Genomic DNA, 16,897 nt, shown 5'->3' with positions numbered 1-16,897 from the left:
CACGGGTGAATGGATACGTATGCTCATGTGAATGAGGCCCTCATGTGGAAGCATTAATACACAATGGATTTTTCTCGTAATATATCTAATAAAGGACAGCTTCAGCCTAGTTATTTGGGCATCTAGTGAAAGGTTGGGCTTGATTTGTAAGAGATCCATTTGTGTTCATTGCTGTCCACGGTACTGGTTATAAAAGTTTTGGTTGGAGTCCTGCTTTAAGAATTCATAAGTAAAAAATAAGAATTTGCCTTTTCCTGGAAGCCCACTTGAAAAAAAACAAAAAAAAACAGTTGCAGTATAAATAAAAGCATCCCAAGAATGATTAAGTACCTGTCCAAAGTTCCAAGGAACAGGGTCCATTGAGTCTTTGGTGCCTTGAAAGATGATCCCGTACTGACACTGAATATATTCCATCCGTTCATCTTCCTTCTCTAGGTATACAGAGTCCTCTAGGAAAAGGAGATAGAGTTATACTGAATGGAGGACCCTGGCACAATTTGTATTACAGTGACCTTAACATAAATGTCAAACAAATCAACATGCTTAAAATAAATTGAATGGGAATTTGCGGGAGTGAAGAACAACTGGGAGAATAATATCACGGCAGTGCACATATACACAGGTAATACAGATGGTAGCTGCTTGTGAAACACATTTTTATGGCTTACAAAGCAACAAAATTTCATTTTATTAAAAAAACAAAAACAATGAATTATAGCAAAAGGCATGCAGTTATTACTGTTATTGGTTTCTGAATTTCATAAATCATAAACAGGAACAACTAGCTGGTTTTCCCATCCATTGCCAGAGTTGTTTTTGGTTTCCTGTGCACTTTGCGATGATTCTTTCGAAAAAAAATATAAAAAATGAACTGCAATGCTTCCCTATTTTGCTATTTTGTCTATGTTGCCTTTGGTTGGAGAGGGGGTGGAGAGGGTGAGCTGTGGAGGTGGGGGAGGGAGAGCTGTGGAGGAGGGAGAGGGAGAGCTGTGGAAGGTGGGAGGGGGGCAGAAAGTAAGCCGTGGGGGGGGGGGGGCAGGGAGACTTGTGGATGGGGGGGGGGGAGAGGAGGAGCTGTAGAAGGTGACCTGTGGATGGGGGGTAGAGAGGGTGACCTGTGGATGGTGTGGTGAGCTGTGGATGAAGGGGGGCTGTGAATGGGGAGAGAAGGTGGACTGTGGATGAGGAGAGGGAAGGTAAGCCTTGACCACACCAATTATTCCTCTTTCCCCAGGAATGGCGGGATTGGGGGGCTCCTGTACTCTGAGAAAAAAGCCCCATGTAAATGCATGGACAAACATGGAAAACACACCAAGAGCAGCAGATCTCAGTAGAAAAGCATACCTCATGCTTTAAATAACACCAAAGCTTTGGAGACTTATAGGTCCTCTTTCTCAAGGTGACAGACCATAGAGAAAGGGGAACTCAAAATCTACAAAACGTAAAATTTTTTACCGCATGATATATGTTGCTACTGAAATCCCTGTAAGAAAAATTGAGACAAACCACCCCGTCTTCCTTATAGGATTTTGAGACTAGCAAAACCCTATGGGGACACCGCTCTCCTGGATTTTGCTGGATATTATGCCGCTTGTCACTTAACAAGAGTAATAGACTGGTGCCACCACGGTCAGTTCAAACAGTGAGTTTTGATAGAGGAGGCAGTACCCGAGATCCTGCGTAAGGCACTTCCCTGGTGTATCGATAATGTTCCCCTGGAACTACCATTGGAGCAGACCCTATCCTCGGTAACCCTTCATTCTGGACAGGAATAGAAGGCTCTCGTTTTAAAGAGCTAGCTTCTGCCCATATACTACAAGCTCGCCAGATTGCTCTGGGGAACTCTTGGCCCATGACCCACACAATGGCACTCTTCTTCATCTTCAGTCCCTGGACTTGGTACATACTGTTTGGATTGCACATCTCTTACTTTTAAATAAATGACCAATTAAAAAAAAATTAGATCTACTCTTCTTGGTGTGTGGTGTCATTTTTGCCTACGTTTTTTTTCTTTTATGTCTGAGTCCCATTTCCTTTCCCCAGAGACACAGCAGAAAGTAAGAGGAGATCCCTTCATAGACAAGGAGATATCCTGTTTTATACAGTTGTCACTGAACAGGTTTCCCCACTGGAAAATTTCTCCTTGCCTTCTGTTCCTGTGACAACCCAGAGATATTGGATTTTCCATCAACTTTATGTCCAGGAGACAATATTCACCAGAACCAGTAGAGAAACTGAATCTCCCTAGCAGGGGCACAAGCAGCAACAAAAGCCTGACAGAGTTTCTAAGACTTCTGCACACACTTTAAAGCCTAACTTGACCTTTGTCCCTTGGTCTTCTGTCTTCAGTTCAGTAGTAATGGTCCTACTCTGATGACCTCTAAGCCCCCCCACTTGCCCACCACTCCAACCACTGTAATCCTTTGATGTGATGAGGGTTAATAGAACTGAGTAGCTGTCACAAGCACTCAAAGGTGCTCAACTATGCCCACCCTTTCCACCGAGTTGCTCCATTCACAGATGCCATACAACATCTTTATGAATGAAACAGGATCTATAAGTGGAAGATGGGTAGATAATTCAAAGGACTGCCCCCTCCAGGGGCGGACTGACCATTTGGAAACTCGGGCACTGCCCAAGGGCCCGGGGTCAGTAGAGGGCCCCATGAAATGCCCCTGGTACCTTTTTCATAGGCTTTTTTGAGTTTGGGCAAGGACACAGGGGCCCCATGATCCCCTATTGCCTGGGGGCCCCATGAGTTGTCAGTTCGCCCCTGGCCCCCTCTATTCATAGATATTGTTTCATTCATAGAAGCTGTAGTATAGCTTTTAGTAGAGAAATAAGGGGGCTACCATTGCTGACCTTCTGGTTTTTGCTATTTTCCAAACCTTGACAATCACGCAGATCAGGAAGTCAGTATTGAAGCCAATAAGGGCTCATGTACACTGGAGCTCCTAAACTGACGTTCAGGAGCTGTTGAGCATTTTTTTCAGCAGCCCCTGAACTCTCCTTTATGTTTTCCTATGTGTCCATGTACACATTGTTGTTTACAGGCAGTTGGGTTTACAGTCGTTTTTGTGAACGCACCAAAATTGCGTTCAGGAGTAGATTTTACCGGCGTTTCAAGCGCCAAACGCGAGTAAACTATTGTAAACGCGGTTAACCACATTTAAAAGCGTTTAGACGCATTTTTTGACAGGCCCATACCCAGATGCTGTCCAGAGCCTTTTTTTCTTCATCAAAAATGCATGCAAAGCGTTTTCCATGTATTCAAATGGACCCAGTATACTAGTGCAGTCAGTTCCAGGTTTCGCGTGAAGGAAAAAATGGTAGAACATGCTGCATTATGCTCATGATGGGATCCATAGTGAATACAACCAGAAACGATAGGTAATCTCAATACATACTGCTCCCTCTGCTTCTGCTCTCTCTATTTCTCTCAAAATGTCTGAAATAGTTAATTATTTACTATTTTTCAGTACATTCTGGGCATTTGGGAGGGTCTCCTGAGGTTATCTTTTTAAAACACTTCTAAACGCAAATGCGCATAAACGCGGTATGAAAACGCAGCTAAACTGACGTTTTTTAACCTACGCTTTCTAGCAGTCAGTTTCCATCGTTCAGAAGAGTTTTCCAAATGCTCTGTGTACATGAGCCCTTGGTAATCACACAATTAGCATTTTTAAAAGGAGAGCTTGGTAACACCAACCTCCATGTGACAGTAAACCTGTCAAAAACCTGAACAATCCGAACTGGGCGTATGATCAAAATTTCAGAAGCAGAGGTTACTCTCAGTGGCAACTGCATACCAAGTCAGGAGATCAGGAATTTGAAATTACATACCAGTTATAACTTTCCTGCAAATGTCAAACTTGTTCCCTTCTCCTTCTTCCTTTCCAAATCTCCCTACTGACCAAGATAGGCAGCTTCGCAGACCAACAAGGAGGTTCAAAAGGCAGGACCAAGCTTGAATTGTACATAAATATATGATAATCGCAACATCAGCTGTTTATACCTCTGGATCAATTAATCATTTTGACTTGCAGTTTTCACAGAAGGGAACCTCTTAGTTTTTGTTCATTGTATAGTCATCTTGTTTGTGATATGTTTAATTTAAAGAGCAACTCAGGGCTACACTATCAAGCAGGCACAAAAGTAATTACATTTAGTGAACTATCAAGCAAAGAACAAAAGTAATTAAAGTGGTTGTAAACCTCTGACATCAAATATAAACAAAGCATATCCCTCTATAGCAGGTATCGGCAACCTTAAAGCAGAGATCCACCCAAAAGGGGAAGTTCCGCTTTAAGCCTTTGTCCCCTGCTCCCCATTAAGGATTGGGACCTTTGCCAGAGAAGAGAGCTCTCGTTTAACATCAATCAAGAAACATCTAATGGACTTGAGAGCCAAGGCAATCTGTTTGCTCAGGCAATTGGACTCTGCTTAAACCAAGGACTTTGCAAGTATTCTGCCTTCTGAACTCCTTTCTTTTATTTCTCTGTTGTTTTATTGCTCTCTTTATATCTTTGTAACATCTTTTTCTGTAAATATTTTAATTGCACCAGTATGACCTTTTTAGTAATAAATCCTGTTCTGAAAATTGTTGAAACTGTCTCTAAAGCTTTTAATGCAAACTAAAGAATCCCTGTCTCTTGAGGAGTGCTACTGTATGTAATAATCCTCTGAACATACTTGTCTGTGGTGACAGTGTGTGTTACAGACGCTTATGCTAAAATCATAGTGTTATTGTTAGGATTTGTGAGTTACCTCCTTCTCTGTAAAAAGGTGGTGGCAGAGTGAAGGGTTAATTGCGTAATTAACCTAACCCAGTAACAATCGCTCTCAAGCTGCTGGCACATAGACTGTGGTCCCGCGAGCTGGAAAATCTTTGCAGGGTACCTGGCAGTACTAGGGTCGTCGGTTTGAAACCCAACCATGGCACCACCTGCCTGGAGTCTGCATGTTCTCCCTGTGCCTGCATGGGTTTCCTCCAGGTACTCCAGTTTCCTCCCACACTCCAAAGACATGCTGGTAGGTTAATTGGATCCTGTCTAAATTGTCCCTAGTATGTGTATGTATGAATGTGAGTTAGGGACCTTAGATTGTACACCCCTTGAGGGTTAGGGACTGATGTGAGTGTACAATATATATATATGTAAAGTGCTGCGTAAATTGACAGCACTATATAAGTACCTGTAATAAATAATAATAATCTCCTTACACCATATGTCACAAAATGGCAGAAGGCTACATCACTCCAGTGATCCTATCACTGGATAAAAATTGCCAGCAACAGGATCACAAAGGAGACTTTTTCCTGCTCCTCTGGAGTTGCTTCCTCTCCGGCCTAAATACTGCAGAATCTCTCTTGCCATTAAGGAACGAGCAATGGTGCAATGCCCTTCAGGGTCAGCACGCAAGGAAGCAAGGACATAGAACATAGACATGGGACATAGAAGATCTCACTTCTCTCTCAACTATCTTATGGATCACAAGGTGCCACCAACAACAGGATTCCTAGTATGACATGGGCCTTAGGGCACACAGAAATCACAAGCCCTTTACCAAACCTCCAACAGTCTTGCAAACACTGGCATGAAAATCGCCAATGAATCCAATGATGAACTGAATGCTCTAAACTCAAAAGTGAATTTCCCATTTTGATGGATTTCATTGTCCATGATGAAGCCTTTTTGAATTACTGTATAATGTGCCTTTGGTTTGTAGTGTATCACCCAAACATTTGCCAGCTTGTTAATCCAAACTTCACTCGCTTACCTGGGCACCAGGGGTTAAAAATTAGATAGAATTCCCCAACACTGCAGGTATTCTCCTCAGTTCCATTAGAGGTCTCCAATGTGAGGCTGTAGTGTCCAATGCGGGCATCGGGTGGGGAGCGGATGGAAAGAACAAGGGAATCTCCTTCACTGCTGACCACTGCAGCACTCCATACTCCATCTTCCAGAGCATCTGTGACCTTGAAGTGAGCTTCTGTGCCAGATTCCTCAGATGGTTGGGGCCCTGGAGGACAGAAAATCTTAGTCAGTAAAGTATATGTAAAGTTAAAGAGAAATTCAAGGTCTCAAGTGAAAGCTTTCAGGGAGACATTTAAGCTGTCTATACACTAGAAGATTTGTCTGTCTTGGGCTGAACGAAAAAAATTCTAACAGATTCCCCCGTACAACTCAAAAAAACAAATCTTCGACTGAGGCTATTGTATTTTGAATATAGTGGGTATTGCCAAGCAATGACTGCAGATGATTGGCTTTAGTCACTGTTCAGCTGAAAATTGTTCACCCAGCTCCCTCAATTTTGAATGTCGGGCGGTACTGTGCCAACAGGGCACCCGACTGCTCAGATTTTGTCTTGTTCATCAGAAACTGGACTAGATCAGTATATAGGCAACTTTAAAGCTAAGTTCACTGGTTTGTTTTCTAAATTCCAGTTTCCCTATGTACCAATATACCATTAAACACTTGCCCTCCTGAGGATTTACCCCCCTTCCCGACCAGGCCATTTTTTGCATTACGGCACTGCATTACATTAACTGACAATTGCACGGTCATGCAACGCTGCTCCCAAATTTACATCCTTTTTTCCCATAAATTGAGCTTTCTTTCGGTGGTATTTGATCGCCTGTGAGTTTTTTTTATTTTTTGTGCTATAAGCAAAAAAAGACCAACATTTTTTAGAAAAAAATATTTTGGACTTTTTGCTATTAAACATGCCCAGTAAAAAAATTTAAAAAATCAAATTTCGTCATATATTTAGGCCAAAATGTATTCTGCGACAGATCTTTGCTAAAAAAAATCCCAATACATGTAAATTAATTGGTTTAAGTAAAAGTTATAGCGTTTACAAATGGCAGTATAGCTACTGGGATTTTTTTTTCTACCACTGATGACGGCAATCAGTGACTTATAGTGGGACTGCAGCAGACATTCTGACACTGGGGGGAACTAATTTGGTGTCACTGACATCCCCAATGACACCAATACAGTGATCAGTGCTAAAAAAAAGCACTGACACTGTACTAATGGCACTGGGCAGGAAGGGGTTAATGTCAAGGGCGATCAAAGGGTTAACTATGTGCTGGGAGTGTTTTACTAGGGGGCGGGGGCGCTTTACTGTAAGCACACTGATCAGGATGGCTGTGCTGTGCACAGCCATGCCGAGCAGTGTGCTTGAGCTGACAAGGAGGAAGACTGTAAACAAAACAGTCTTCCTCCCCTTCGGTGAGTGTCGGGACCTGGTGATTACTGGCCCTATGCGTGATCAAGCAGTGACGTCACCACGTACGCTGTTACCATGTGACCGCAACTACGTGATCTGTTGCTGAGAGCGGCTGGTGAGACGCCACTGTGAGAGCTGGAGATTGTTTGCAGCTATATATTACTGAATGCTGGTTTTTACCTTACGCATTGTGAGTTTGTTTTTAAGGGGGGTATTTTAATACAATAAATAGTCAAACGATATTATGCTATGGCGAGTGTTGTTTATTTACCTACATATGGAATTGGATTATGCTTACTTTGATGGAGTCTAAATGGATCAACCATCTGATGAATGAATATTTTCTGGATTAATCTGTGTTTTGATGAAACCTCCACATCTACTGATATTTGATTGAAATGCTGATTAAACACCAGCATCTGGTGAGTTAGCACTTTGATGGGGTGTTGAGCACAAAGGAATTCACGGTTGTGGCGATTATATATTTTTTGAAGAAAATTATATATAGACTACACTTTATTTTGGACTTATAATTTTTGATGTCTCACATTTTTGGCAAATATTAATTTTTTTTGGTGGCAGTTTGTATTTATTCATATATTTATTTATTTATATATACTTTAAGGGCATATATAGTTTTGAGAGCGCTGTTTATGGTATTTCCATTTATTTATAAGCCAAAGTAATTAATTTTTGGTCCACTGGTTACAGAGAGGCTGAACTAAATTTAGCAGCCTACTCTAAACTAGGAGGGTGCTACACTTTATTGCCAAAAAATATCCTAATCACTTGGTAGAGACCTCTTCTTCCTACCTTACCTAAGTCAATTCTGAGCTCCCCCTCCACTAATTTACCTACATTACTACAGGATCCCAAAAGAGTTTTGACAAGACTCAGGGTCTTTGGTGTTCCTTCCATTTTATGACTTAACCCCAACGTAGTTCCCTAGAGACCACAACTATTACTAATCCCTAATTGTATTGTATTACAACTTTAAAACACAAATGGAAACTGATGGAAATAAGAGTCTTTTCTAAATTAAAAAAATGTTTTTTGCTGTAGTGGTGCCTTACTTGGGATGGCCAGGTTTCGAGGCAAGCCATTCACATGGAATGAGCATGACCCCATCCAGATTATTAGAGTCTGCTGTATTTGTGGGCACTCTACAATGCTTTAGATACCCCCTTGGTGGCTGATCTCAGAGTTATGCTTTGGATATCCGGAAGATGCAAAAACAAAAGCATCTAGTCAGGGGCGGACTGACAACTTATGGGGCCCCCGGGCAATAGGGGATCATGGGGCCCCTGCGTCCTTGCCCAAACTCAAAAAAGCCTATGAAAAAGGTACCAGGGGCATCTCATGGGGCCCCCTACTGACCCAGGGCCCTCGGGCAGTGCCCGAGTTTCCAAATGATCAGTCCGCCCCTGCATCTGGCAGAAATGTCCATGCATGTTTATGTTAAAATACTTCATAGAATATCTTTGCAACAGTCAGATCTATTGTCCACCATCTCATGTTTATGTTACATTCTAATGTAGCACATACTGGTACTTTAATTCCAAGATTTTTAAAGAAGGTCTAATGATCATGGTGTATTTTTAGAATGCAGTGCTGTTGAAATCACTAAATACAAGCAATTTAAACTGTAATCTACATTCCTTTGAATGTTATTTCCCAAGACAGTTGCCCAGCACGCAGTATCAGTTTCACCCATGGCATCATTGGCAGAAAATAAAATAAAACCATTCTGCATATTATAGTATTAGATATTAAAAGCATGAAATATTGTGAGTCACAGGTGGTGGGCTGCAGGGTGTTTAAGAAATTGCAGTAATTAGTTTTGTAGGACGTGTAAGGCAATTAAGAAATGGAACGATATAGCATTAATTTTCTTGCTGCTACACAAATAAACAAATGAACATCAATGATATGTGTAATCAGCATGTTCAAATTATCAATTATATTTTCCAAGCCCTCAGGGCTAGCTGAGTGACATCAGGGCTCAACTTGATTTTATTATATATGCGCCAGCATTCGTAGCAGTAAATTTCATGGTAGATAAGTACCATTAAATAGTCTACTTAAAGCCTAACAATCAACCTCTCATTGCTCCCTAATGATCTCTTAAGACAGGGCTCAACAAAACCCATGCGCCAGGTCACAATGGCGACTAGAAATTGCGTTATGGCGCCTGGGCTTTTGTCAGCCCATTCACTGTTGGCACCAGGCGTGAATAATTCCTATAGCCCCACACCCCGAAAATGTAGTTCCAGGTACGGGGCAGCTGATTTAGTTTTAACATCTAAAAACAAAAATAAAAAAAACAATTAGCTCTACTGCTTACTTGCAGCAGAGCTAAAGTTTTTTTTCCTTCTTCACATACTGGCACTCTAGACTCCAGGCTGCTGTGTGCGGGGTGTCAATGCTCTCCGTGAACAAACGGCTCCTAGACGCAGCCTTTTCATCAGCCGGTCTCTGAGCGCTGCTCCAGGGGTATGACTGAGAAGTGACAGGATGGCGGACATGGGGAATGGATGGACAAGCCTGACTGCTGGCTCCCAACTCCACCAGAGCAGTTCCAGGGAGATAAGTGTACGGGCTCTGACCTCCCTCCAATCTCCTCGGAGGCGTGTCCGAAACACCCGTTCCACTCCTGATCTTACCCATCAGGGATCGGATCCGGGTCAGCGATCAGGGCGGGAGATTGAGGTGTGTGTGTTTTTAGCTGATCTCGGGGTGGCAGAAGACAGGAGGCAGAAGATCACAGCCAGTCAACTGCCATGCCCTAGGGGGAGAGGTGAGTGAGCCATGGACACACATCAAAGTCTGTAGTGGGGTTGGAATTTGTGAAGAGTGGGGGGGGGTGGTAAAGGGGGGGACTTGTGAAGAGGTGAGAGCTGGGGGGGGGGGGGTTGTGAAAGTTGGTGAGAGGCATAATATTAAGGCGTTTGCCCATATAACAAGTTTTTATTGTCATTCTTTCTGGACAGCCTATAACCCTGACATTGAGGGAACCATGAATGCCAACATGTACTGTGACATACTGAAGAAGAGCATGATCCCCTCCCTTTTGAGACTGGGCCATAGAGCAGTATTCCAACATGATAACGACCCCAAAAACACCTTTAAGATGACCACTGCCTTGCTAAAGAAGCTGAGGACTGGCCAAGCATATCTCCAGACCTAAACCCTATTGAGCATCCTTAAAACAGAAGGTGGGGAAGCGCAAGGTCTCTAACATCCACCAGCTCTGTGATGTCATCAAGGAAGAGTGGAAGAGGACTCCAGTGGCAACCTGTGAAGCTCTGGTGAACTCCATGCCCTAGAGGGTTTAGGCGGTGCTGGAAAATAATGGTGGCCACACAAAATATTGACACTTTGGGCCCAATTTAGACATTTTCACTTAGGGGTGTACTCACTTTTGTTGCCAGCGATTTAGACATTAATGGCTGTGTGTTGAGTTATTTTGAGGGGACAGCAAATTTACATTGTTATACAAGCTGTACACTCACTACTTTACATTGCAGCAAAGTGTCTTTTCCTCAGTGTTGTCACATGAAAAGATATAATAAAATATTTACAAAAATGTGAGGGGTGTACTCACTTCTGTGAGATACTGTATATATATATATATATATATATACATACATACATACACGCACACACACATACGTATACACACACACACTATTGGGACGCCTGCCTTTACATGTACATGAACTTTAATAGCATCCCAGTTTTAGTCTGTAGGGTTCAATATTGAGTTGGCCCACACTTTGTAGCTATAACAGCTCTGGAAAAGCTGCTCACAAGGTTTAGGAGGGTGTCTATGGGAATATTTGACCATTCTTCCAGAAGTGCATTTGTGAGGTCAGGCACTGAACTCAGACGAGAAGGCCTGACTCGCAGTCTCTGCTTTAATTCATTCTAAAGGTGTTCTATCGGGTTGAGGTCAGGACTCTGTGCAGGCCAGCCAAGTTCCTCCACCCCAAACTCGCTCATCCATGCTTTTATGTACCTTGCTTTGTGCACTGGTGTGCAGTCATGTTGTAACAGAAATGGTTTCCATAAAGTTGGGAGCATGAAATTGTCCAAAATGTCTTGGTATGCTGATGCCTTAGAGTCTCGGTTTAGGAGATATTACCCCTTTCTGATAGCCGGCGCATGCGTTGTGAAGGAACGCTATACCCGTGCTATTCCTTCAGAGCACTGTGCCGTGGCCCGGGACTCCCGCACCATTGCGGCTCAGCCAGTCAGCCAGCCAGAGCTTGCTAGCACATTATGCCTTTACCTTGCAGGAGGTGTTTTTTTCTTTTTTTTGGATTTGGTTTACTACCGCTTTAAGAGCTCCCTTCATTGGAAATAAGGGGCCAAGCCCAACCCCTGTAAAAACCCCACACCATAACCCCCCCCCCCTCCACCAAATTTGGCACACTGCAGTCAGGCAAGTACTGTTCTTCTAGCAACCTCCAAACCCAGACACATCTATCAGACTGAAAGACAGAGAAGCATTATTTGTCGCTCCAGAGTCCTACTCTGGAGTGCAGTGGCGGAGTGCTTTACACCACTGCATCCGATGCTTTGCATTGCACTTGGTGTTGTAAGGCTTAGATGCAGCTGCTCAGCCATGGAAACCCATTCCTTGAAGCTCTCCTACACACTGTTGTTGTGCTAATCTGAAGGCCACACAAACTTTGGAGGTCCTTAGCTATTGACTCTGCAGATAGTTGGAATCGTGCACTTCAGCATGCACTGACCCTGCTCTGTCATTTAACATGGCCTACCACTTTGTGGCTGTTTTGCTGTTCCCAGTTGCTTCCACTTTGTTATAATACCACTAACAGTTGACCGTGGAATGTTTAGTAGCAAGGAAATGTCATGGATGGACTTATTGCACAGGTGGCAACCTGTCACGGGACCACGCTTGAATTCACTGAGCTCCTGAGAGCGACCCATTCTTTCACAAATGTTTGTAGAAGCAGTCTGCATGCCTAGGTGCTTGATTTTATACAACTGTGGCCATGGAGGTGATTGGAACACCTGAATCCAATGATTTGGAGGGGTGTCGCAATACTTTTGGCAATATAGTGTATAAACACACACACTATATATATATATATTCCCATTAATACTCATACCAAAATTAGCTGAAGGCATTCTACTTTAATGCCAAAAATACATCCTAATCACTTGGAAGAGACCTCTTTCTCATAACTTACCTGAGTGGAAAACGTTAATCAGTTCAAGATCTGGGGTCTTCGGTCCTGCTCCCCTTTTACAACTTAACCTCAACATAGTTCCTGTGAGACCACAACTTTAATCACTTTATCTTCATGCCATTTAAGACGTGAATATATTAGATTAGATTAGATACAGCAGAAGGGTAATTTTTATGCCCAACATTAACAGAAGGGTAAGGCTACGTTCACACTAGCCTTGTGTGCAGGCGGCAGAGAGGCGTTTGGGAAGCGTTTTTACCGCTTCCCAAACGCCTCTGCCAACTCTGCACATTACAGCACATGGTGCTGTTCTAACAGGAGCGTTTGCGTCGCGTCGCGGCAAAACGGACGCCTCTGGTCGAGTCAGGAGGCTTTGAAGCCTCCTATTCTCGTCTATGGTGCCGCTCCGCAAACGCCCGGCCGGCGTTTGCGGTGCGGTTGCGACGCGGTTGCGGGGCGTTTGCGGAGCGGTAACACCACTCAAATGCATTATAGGCGTTTGTGGGGCGTTATTAACGCTCGGCAAACGCCTAGCAACCGCCGCTAAACCGCGCATGCGGCGTTTGCGGAGCGTTTGCCGAGCGTTAAAAACGCTCCGCAAACACCGGACCAACGCTTGCCAAACGCTATAGGGGCGTTTGGCAAGCGTTGGCAAAACAGCCTAGTGTGAACGAGCCCTAACTGTAACCAGGGCTCTGTTTTCTTAGAGAATAAGTGCAGGAGCCACCCCTTGTCTCCACCATCTACCCACCCCCAAGCACCCTCCCTTGGTTCCACCCCCACCCACCTCCTAATACCACCAGTAAATTGTATGGAATTTGTTAATGATAAGCTGTAAAATTGACCACCTGCAGCCAACAACAATATACCCCCCTTTCAGCCGAGGATCCCCCCAGCAACAAACGACCCCCCAACAGCAAAATACCCCCCAGAAACAATAGATCCCCAATATCAAAATACCCCCCCAGCAAAAACAGGTCAGCCAGCATCAATAGACCCTCCAGCAGCCATCAATAATAGTACCCTCCCTCAACTGTAGATCTATCCCAGCAAAATGTTACCCCCCAGCAACAATAGATTCTCCAGCACACTCCAGCACCCCTTGCTAATACATACATTTAGTGCTGGAGGTGTTAGTACTACATTCCCCCACGTTCCTGCTAAAAAAAATCCCTGTCTGTAACTACCGTATTTTTCGCTCCATAAGACGCACTTTTTTTCCCCCAAAAAAGGGGGGAAAATGTCAGTGCGTCTTATGGAGCGAATGTAAAGCGGCCGGTCCGATATTTCTGCCGCCACCATGTCAGAATACCGGGCCGGCCGCTCAGCTGTTCTCTCCTGCAGGACCTTACCTGTTCCTCACTCCAGCGCTGCAGTCTTCCCGCGGCGGCTTCTGTGATAGCCGGGTGCCCACTGCGCATGCACGAGAAGCGCCGCGCTTTGTGAATGGTCCGGTGTCTTCTGGGACACGACAGGTCCCAGAAAGCTCCGGGCCATTCACAAAGTGCAGCGCTTCTCGCGCATGCGCAGTGGGCACCCGGCTGTCACAGAAGCCGCCACGGGAAGAAGAAGGAAGGACAACTCCACGGAAGTGGGAGCGGGTACCTGTCAAATTCAGGTACCCGTTCCCCCTCCCTCCCCAAAGGTCCGCAGTCTCTGGTCATCCCCTGTACTGTGTCCGCAGTCTCTGGTAATCTCCTTTACTGTCCACAGTCTCTGGTCATTCCCTGTACTGTGTCCGCAGTCTCTGATCATCCCCTGTACTGTGTCTGCAGTCTCTGGTCATCTCCTGCACTGTGTCCGCAGTCTCTGGTCATCTCCTGTACTGTGTCCACAGTCTCTGGTCATCTCCTGTACTGTGTCTGCAGTCTATGGTCATCTCCTGTACTGTGTCCGCAGTCTCTGGTCATCTCCTGTACTGTGTCCGCAGTCTCTGGTCATCTCCTGTACTGTGTCCGCAGTCTCTAGTCATCCCCTGTACTGTCTGCAGTATCTGGTCATCTCCTGTACAGTGTCGCTGCAGTCCATTGGTTTAGAATATTTTTTTTCTTGTTTTTCTCCTCTAAAACCTAGGCGCGTCTTATGGTCAGGTGTGTCTTATGGAGCGAAAAATACGGTAATTAGTAGCCAGTTTGCATTGGTGGCTGCAGATTTGGGTAGACGACAAAGGCACATGTGCACCCTGAACCTAGGATCCAATGACCTCTATAGAGACCCAGAGACTGATTTGGAGACAATCACACATATTTGTAGACAACACAAGATACGTACACTTTAAATGTATGTACAGTCAAAACTTTTCTTTTTAGCTTTGGATAGATCAGGAAAGGTTTCTTTCCAATAATTTTTAGACATTTCTTTTACAAAACCAGCAATCATGCAATCCAATCTCTCTTTACAATGACAGTTAAATGTCATTATAATTATAAACCTTCCAGAAATATAATTATCCAAATAACATCTTAAATCATTCTTATACAAGAAAAAATCCAATATATCGCTACTGAAAAAATAATTATAACCATATAATATAACTTATAAATAAACCCACACACGTTCAGCGTCTTGCCTTATAAATTAAATCCTACATAGATTTCGTGCATCCATAAACAATATAATAACTGGCTGATCACCAAGAACACGCTGGTACCCTCCCATATAGAACACACCAGCCAGTCTCCCCCTCTAAGAAAATAATCTATTCAGACAGAGCTAAACCCGGGGTAACAAGCCACCTATTCCAACTTTTTCCAACTTATTTTGGGCAGGCTCTGTGTTGATAAATTAGCTTTTCTTAGGTAAACTATGATTTATTTGTGTTTTCAGGTCCTCCAAGGTGGGGGAATACGGGGATAACCATTTTTGAGCAATTAATTTGCAGGCTTGAAGAAAAAAACTTGAGTAATAGGGACATATGTATTTTCTGGTAAAGGGGAAAGGTTTAGAATTTAATTGCTATCCAGGAAACCCTTGAAAAGGATTTCTCTTCACTTATTATAATGGTAACAAAAGTTTCAGTAGACACAGAGTGAAGGAAAATCTTAACCAGACACAGGCAGTTATAAAAAAAATATTTCTGTCTGTTTTGCTGTTAGAGAGATTTCTCTTCACCAGACAGGAAGGGCAAATCTTCAATAGTGCCCTGGATAGCACTGATATCAGCAAAAAATTCACAAGGGGTTCTATTCCTCCCCCTCCCTCCCCCCCAAAAAACAAGTGTAGCGCTACCCCCTTAGGAGTTGCAAAGAGATATCGGGTCTCCCTATAGTCCTGCACAGCCAGGCAACACGCATGTCCACATAGGCTTGCATCCAGAGTCAGAAATCAGTTCTTGAGCTTTGGTTTTGTTATTTTATTTAGGGGATTTTGAACTGGGATAGGGTTAGGGGTGTACAGGATGCCCAAGGGAACTGAAGAATTCAGGACAACTCTCTGGAACTATTTACAAGCCTTCACTGCAACACAGCCTCTGTTGGAGAGATAGCCAGCATCTTCTAATGTACCACCCCAGACCCTAGATGAACTCCTCTTCCTTCACCCAGCAATCTGGAGGTATCCCAGAACAGGGGATCCGGTTCCTAATGATTTAAGAAATGGACAGTCCCAGGTCGGTGGCGAATCTGGTTTCCCACCAGAGTGCTCCTTCCCGTATCCGCCAAGAGGGTGCAAGGGTACTCACTCAGATCCTCTCCTGTTCCGCTGATTGGTTGGTGGCTGCTTCCAGGCCTTTTAGCTGTGCCGCTCCTTCCTTGCTGTACAGGTGGTCCTCGCTGTGGGGGGCCACTGAAGCTCTGAGCTTTCCTCCTCTTCAACTCCACTGCCTGTAGGTGAGCCCCTCTCTCAATCTGGGCCCCCTCCCAGGCTCTTGCCTTCAGCCTCACATCTTTCTCACTGTCTTCCACCCAAACTCTCCTGCAGTTGAGCAGGCTTAGACCTCTTAAAGGCCGCCCCAGCCCCTTTCCAATCCTCCTGTTGGGGATTGGCCAGGATTCTTCAAGAAATCAAGCCAGACACTCTTCAGATCTGCCCACTGCTTCTAGACTTTTCTGAAAGGATCTAGAGCAGGGGGAAATTCCAAAGGACTGGTCTGCAGAGCCTCTGAGCTCCTCACCACATATTGACCTCCTGACTATTGCACCCAGGCTGCTACTCAGCCCTTCTCTCTAACAATAAGGACTCTAGCTCCCCCTAGCTAACTAGGAGGGCGCTACACAAGTTAAAGCTGGATATACACTTTCAGCACTGCGATTACTTTAGAAAGATTAAAACAAGGACAGGTCTCCATTAACAAAGGCTCATGAAGGTTACAACCTGAGCCCAAAAAGCACAGATTGTCTATGTTGTAGAGAACATCTAATTCCAATTGTGCCTTGGCAGTATTTAAAATATTTAAAAATGATCTTTTGTGTGGAATTTTTAAATGAAAAATAGCAGTGCATTTCCAA

At 44.0% G+C, this 16,897-nt stretch overlaps 1 protein-coding gene across 1 annotated transcript in view; it reads right to left on the bottom strand.

Annotated features, from left to right (window-relative positions):
- The window catches only part of TGM2 (transglutaminase 2), a 120,601-nt gene that overhangs the window by 74,282 nt on the left and 29,422 nt on the right, over window positions 1-16,897 (bottom strand). Inside the window, exons 3-4 of the mRNA XM_089673366.1 lie at window positions 5,779-6,021; window positions 331-449 (exon numbers count right to left, since the gene is read on the bottom strand). Coding sequence (XP_089529492.1) covers window positions 331-449; window positions 5,779-6,021 — 362 coding nt within the window. The remainder of the gene's footprint in view (window positions 1-330; window positions 450-5,778; window positions 6,022-16,897) is intronic.

This window comes from Staurois parvus, unplaced genomic scaffold (assembly GCF_062004578.1).
Source record: "Staurois parvus isolate SC_StPar_1 unplaced genomic scaffold, SC_StPar_1.0 ptg000137l, whole genome shotgun sequence".
Classification (NCBI taxonomy): Eukaryota; Metazoa; Chordata; class Amphibia; order Anura; family Ranidae; genus Staurois; species Staurois parvus.
This window is presented reverse-complemented; position numbering and strand designations above follow the sequence as displayed.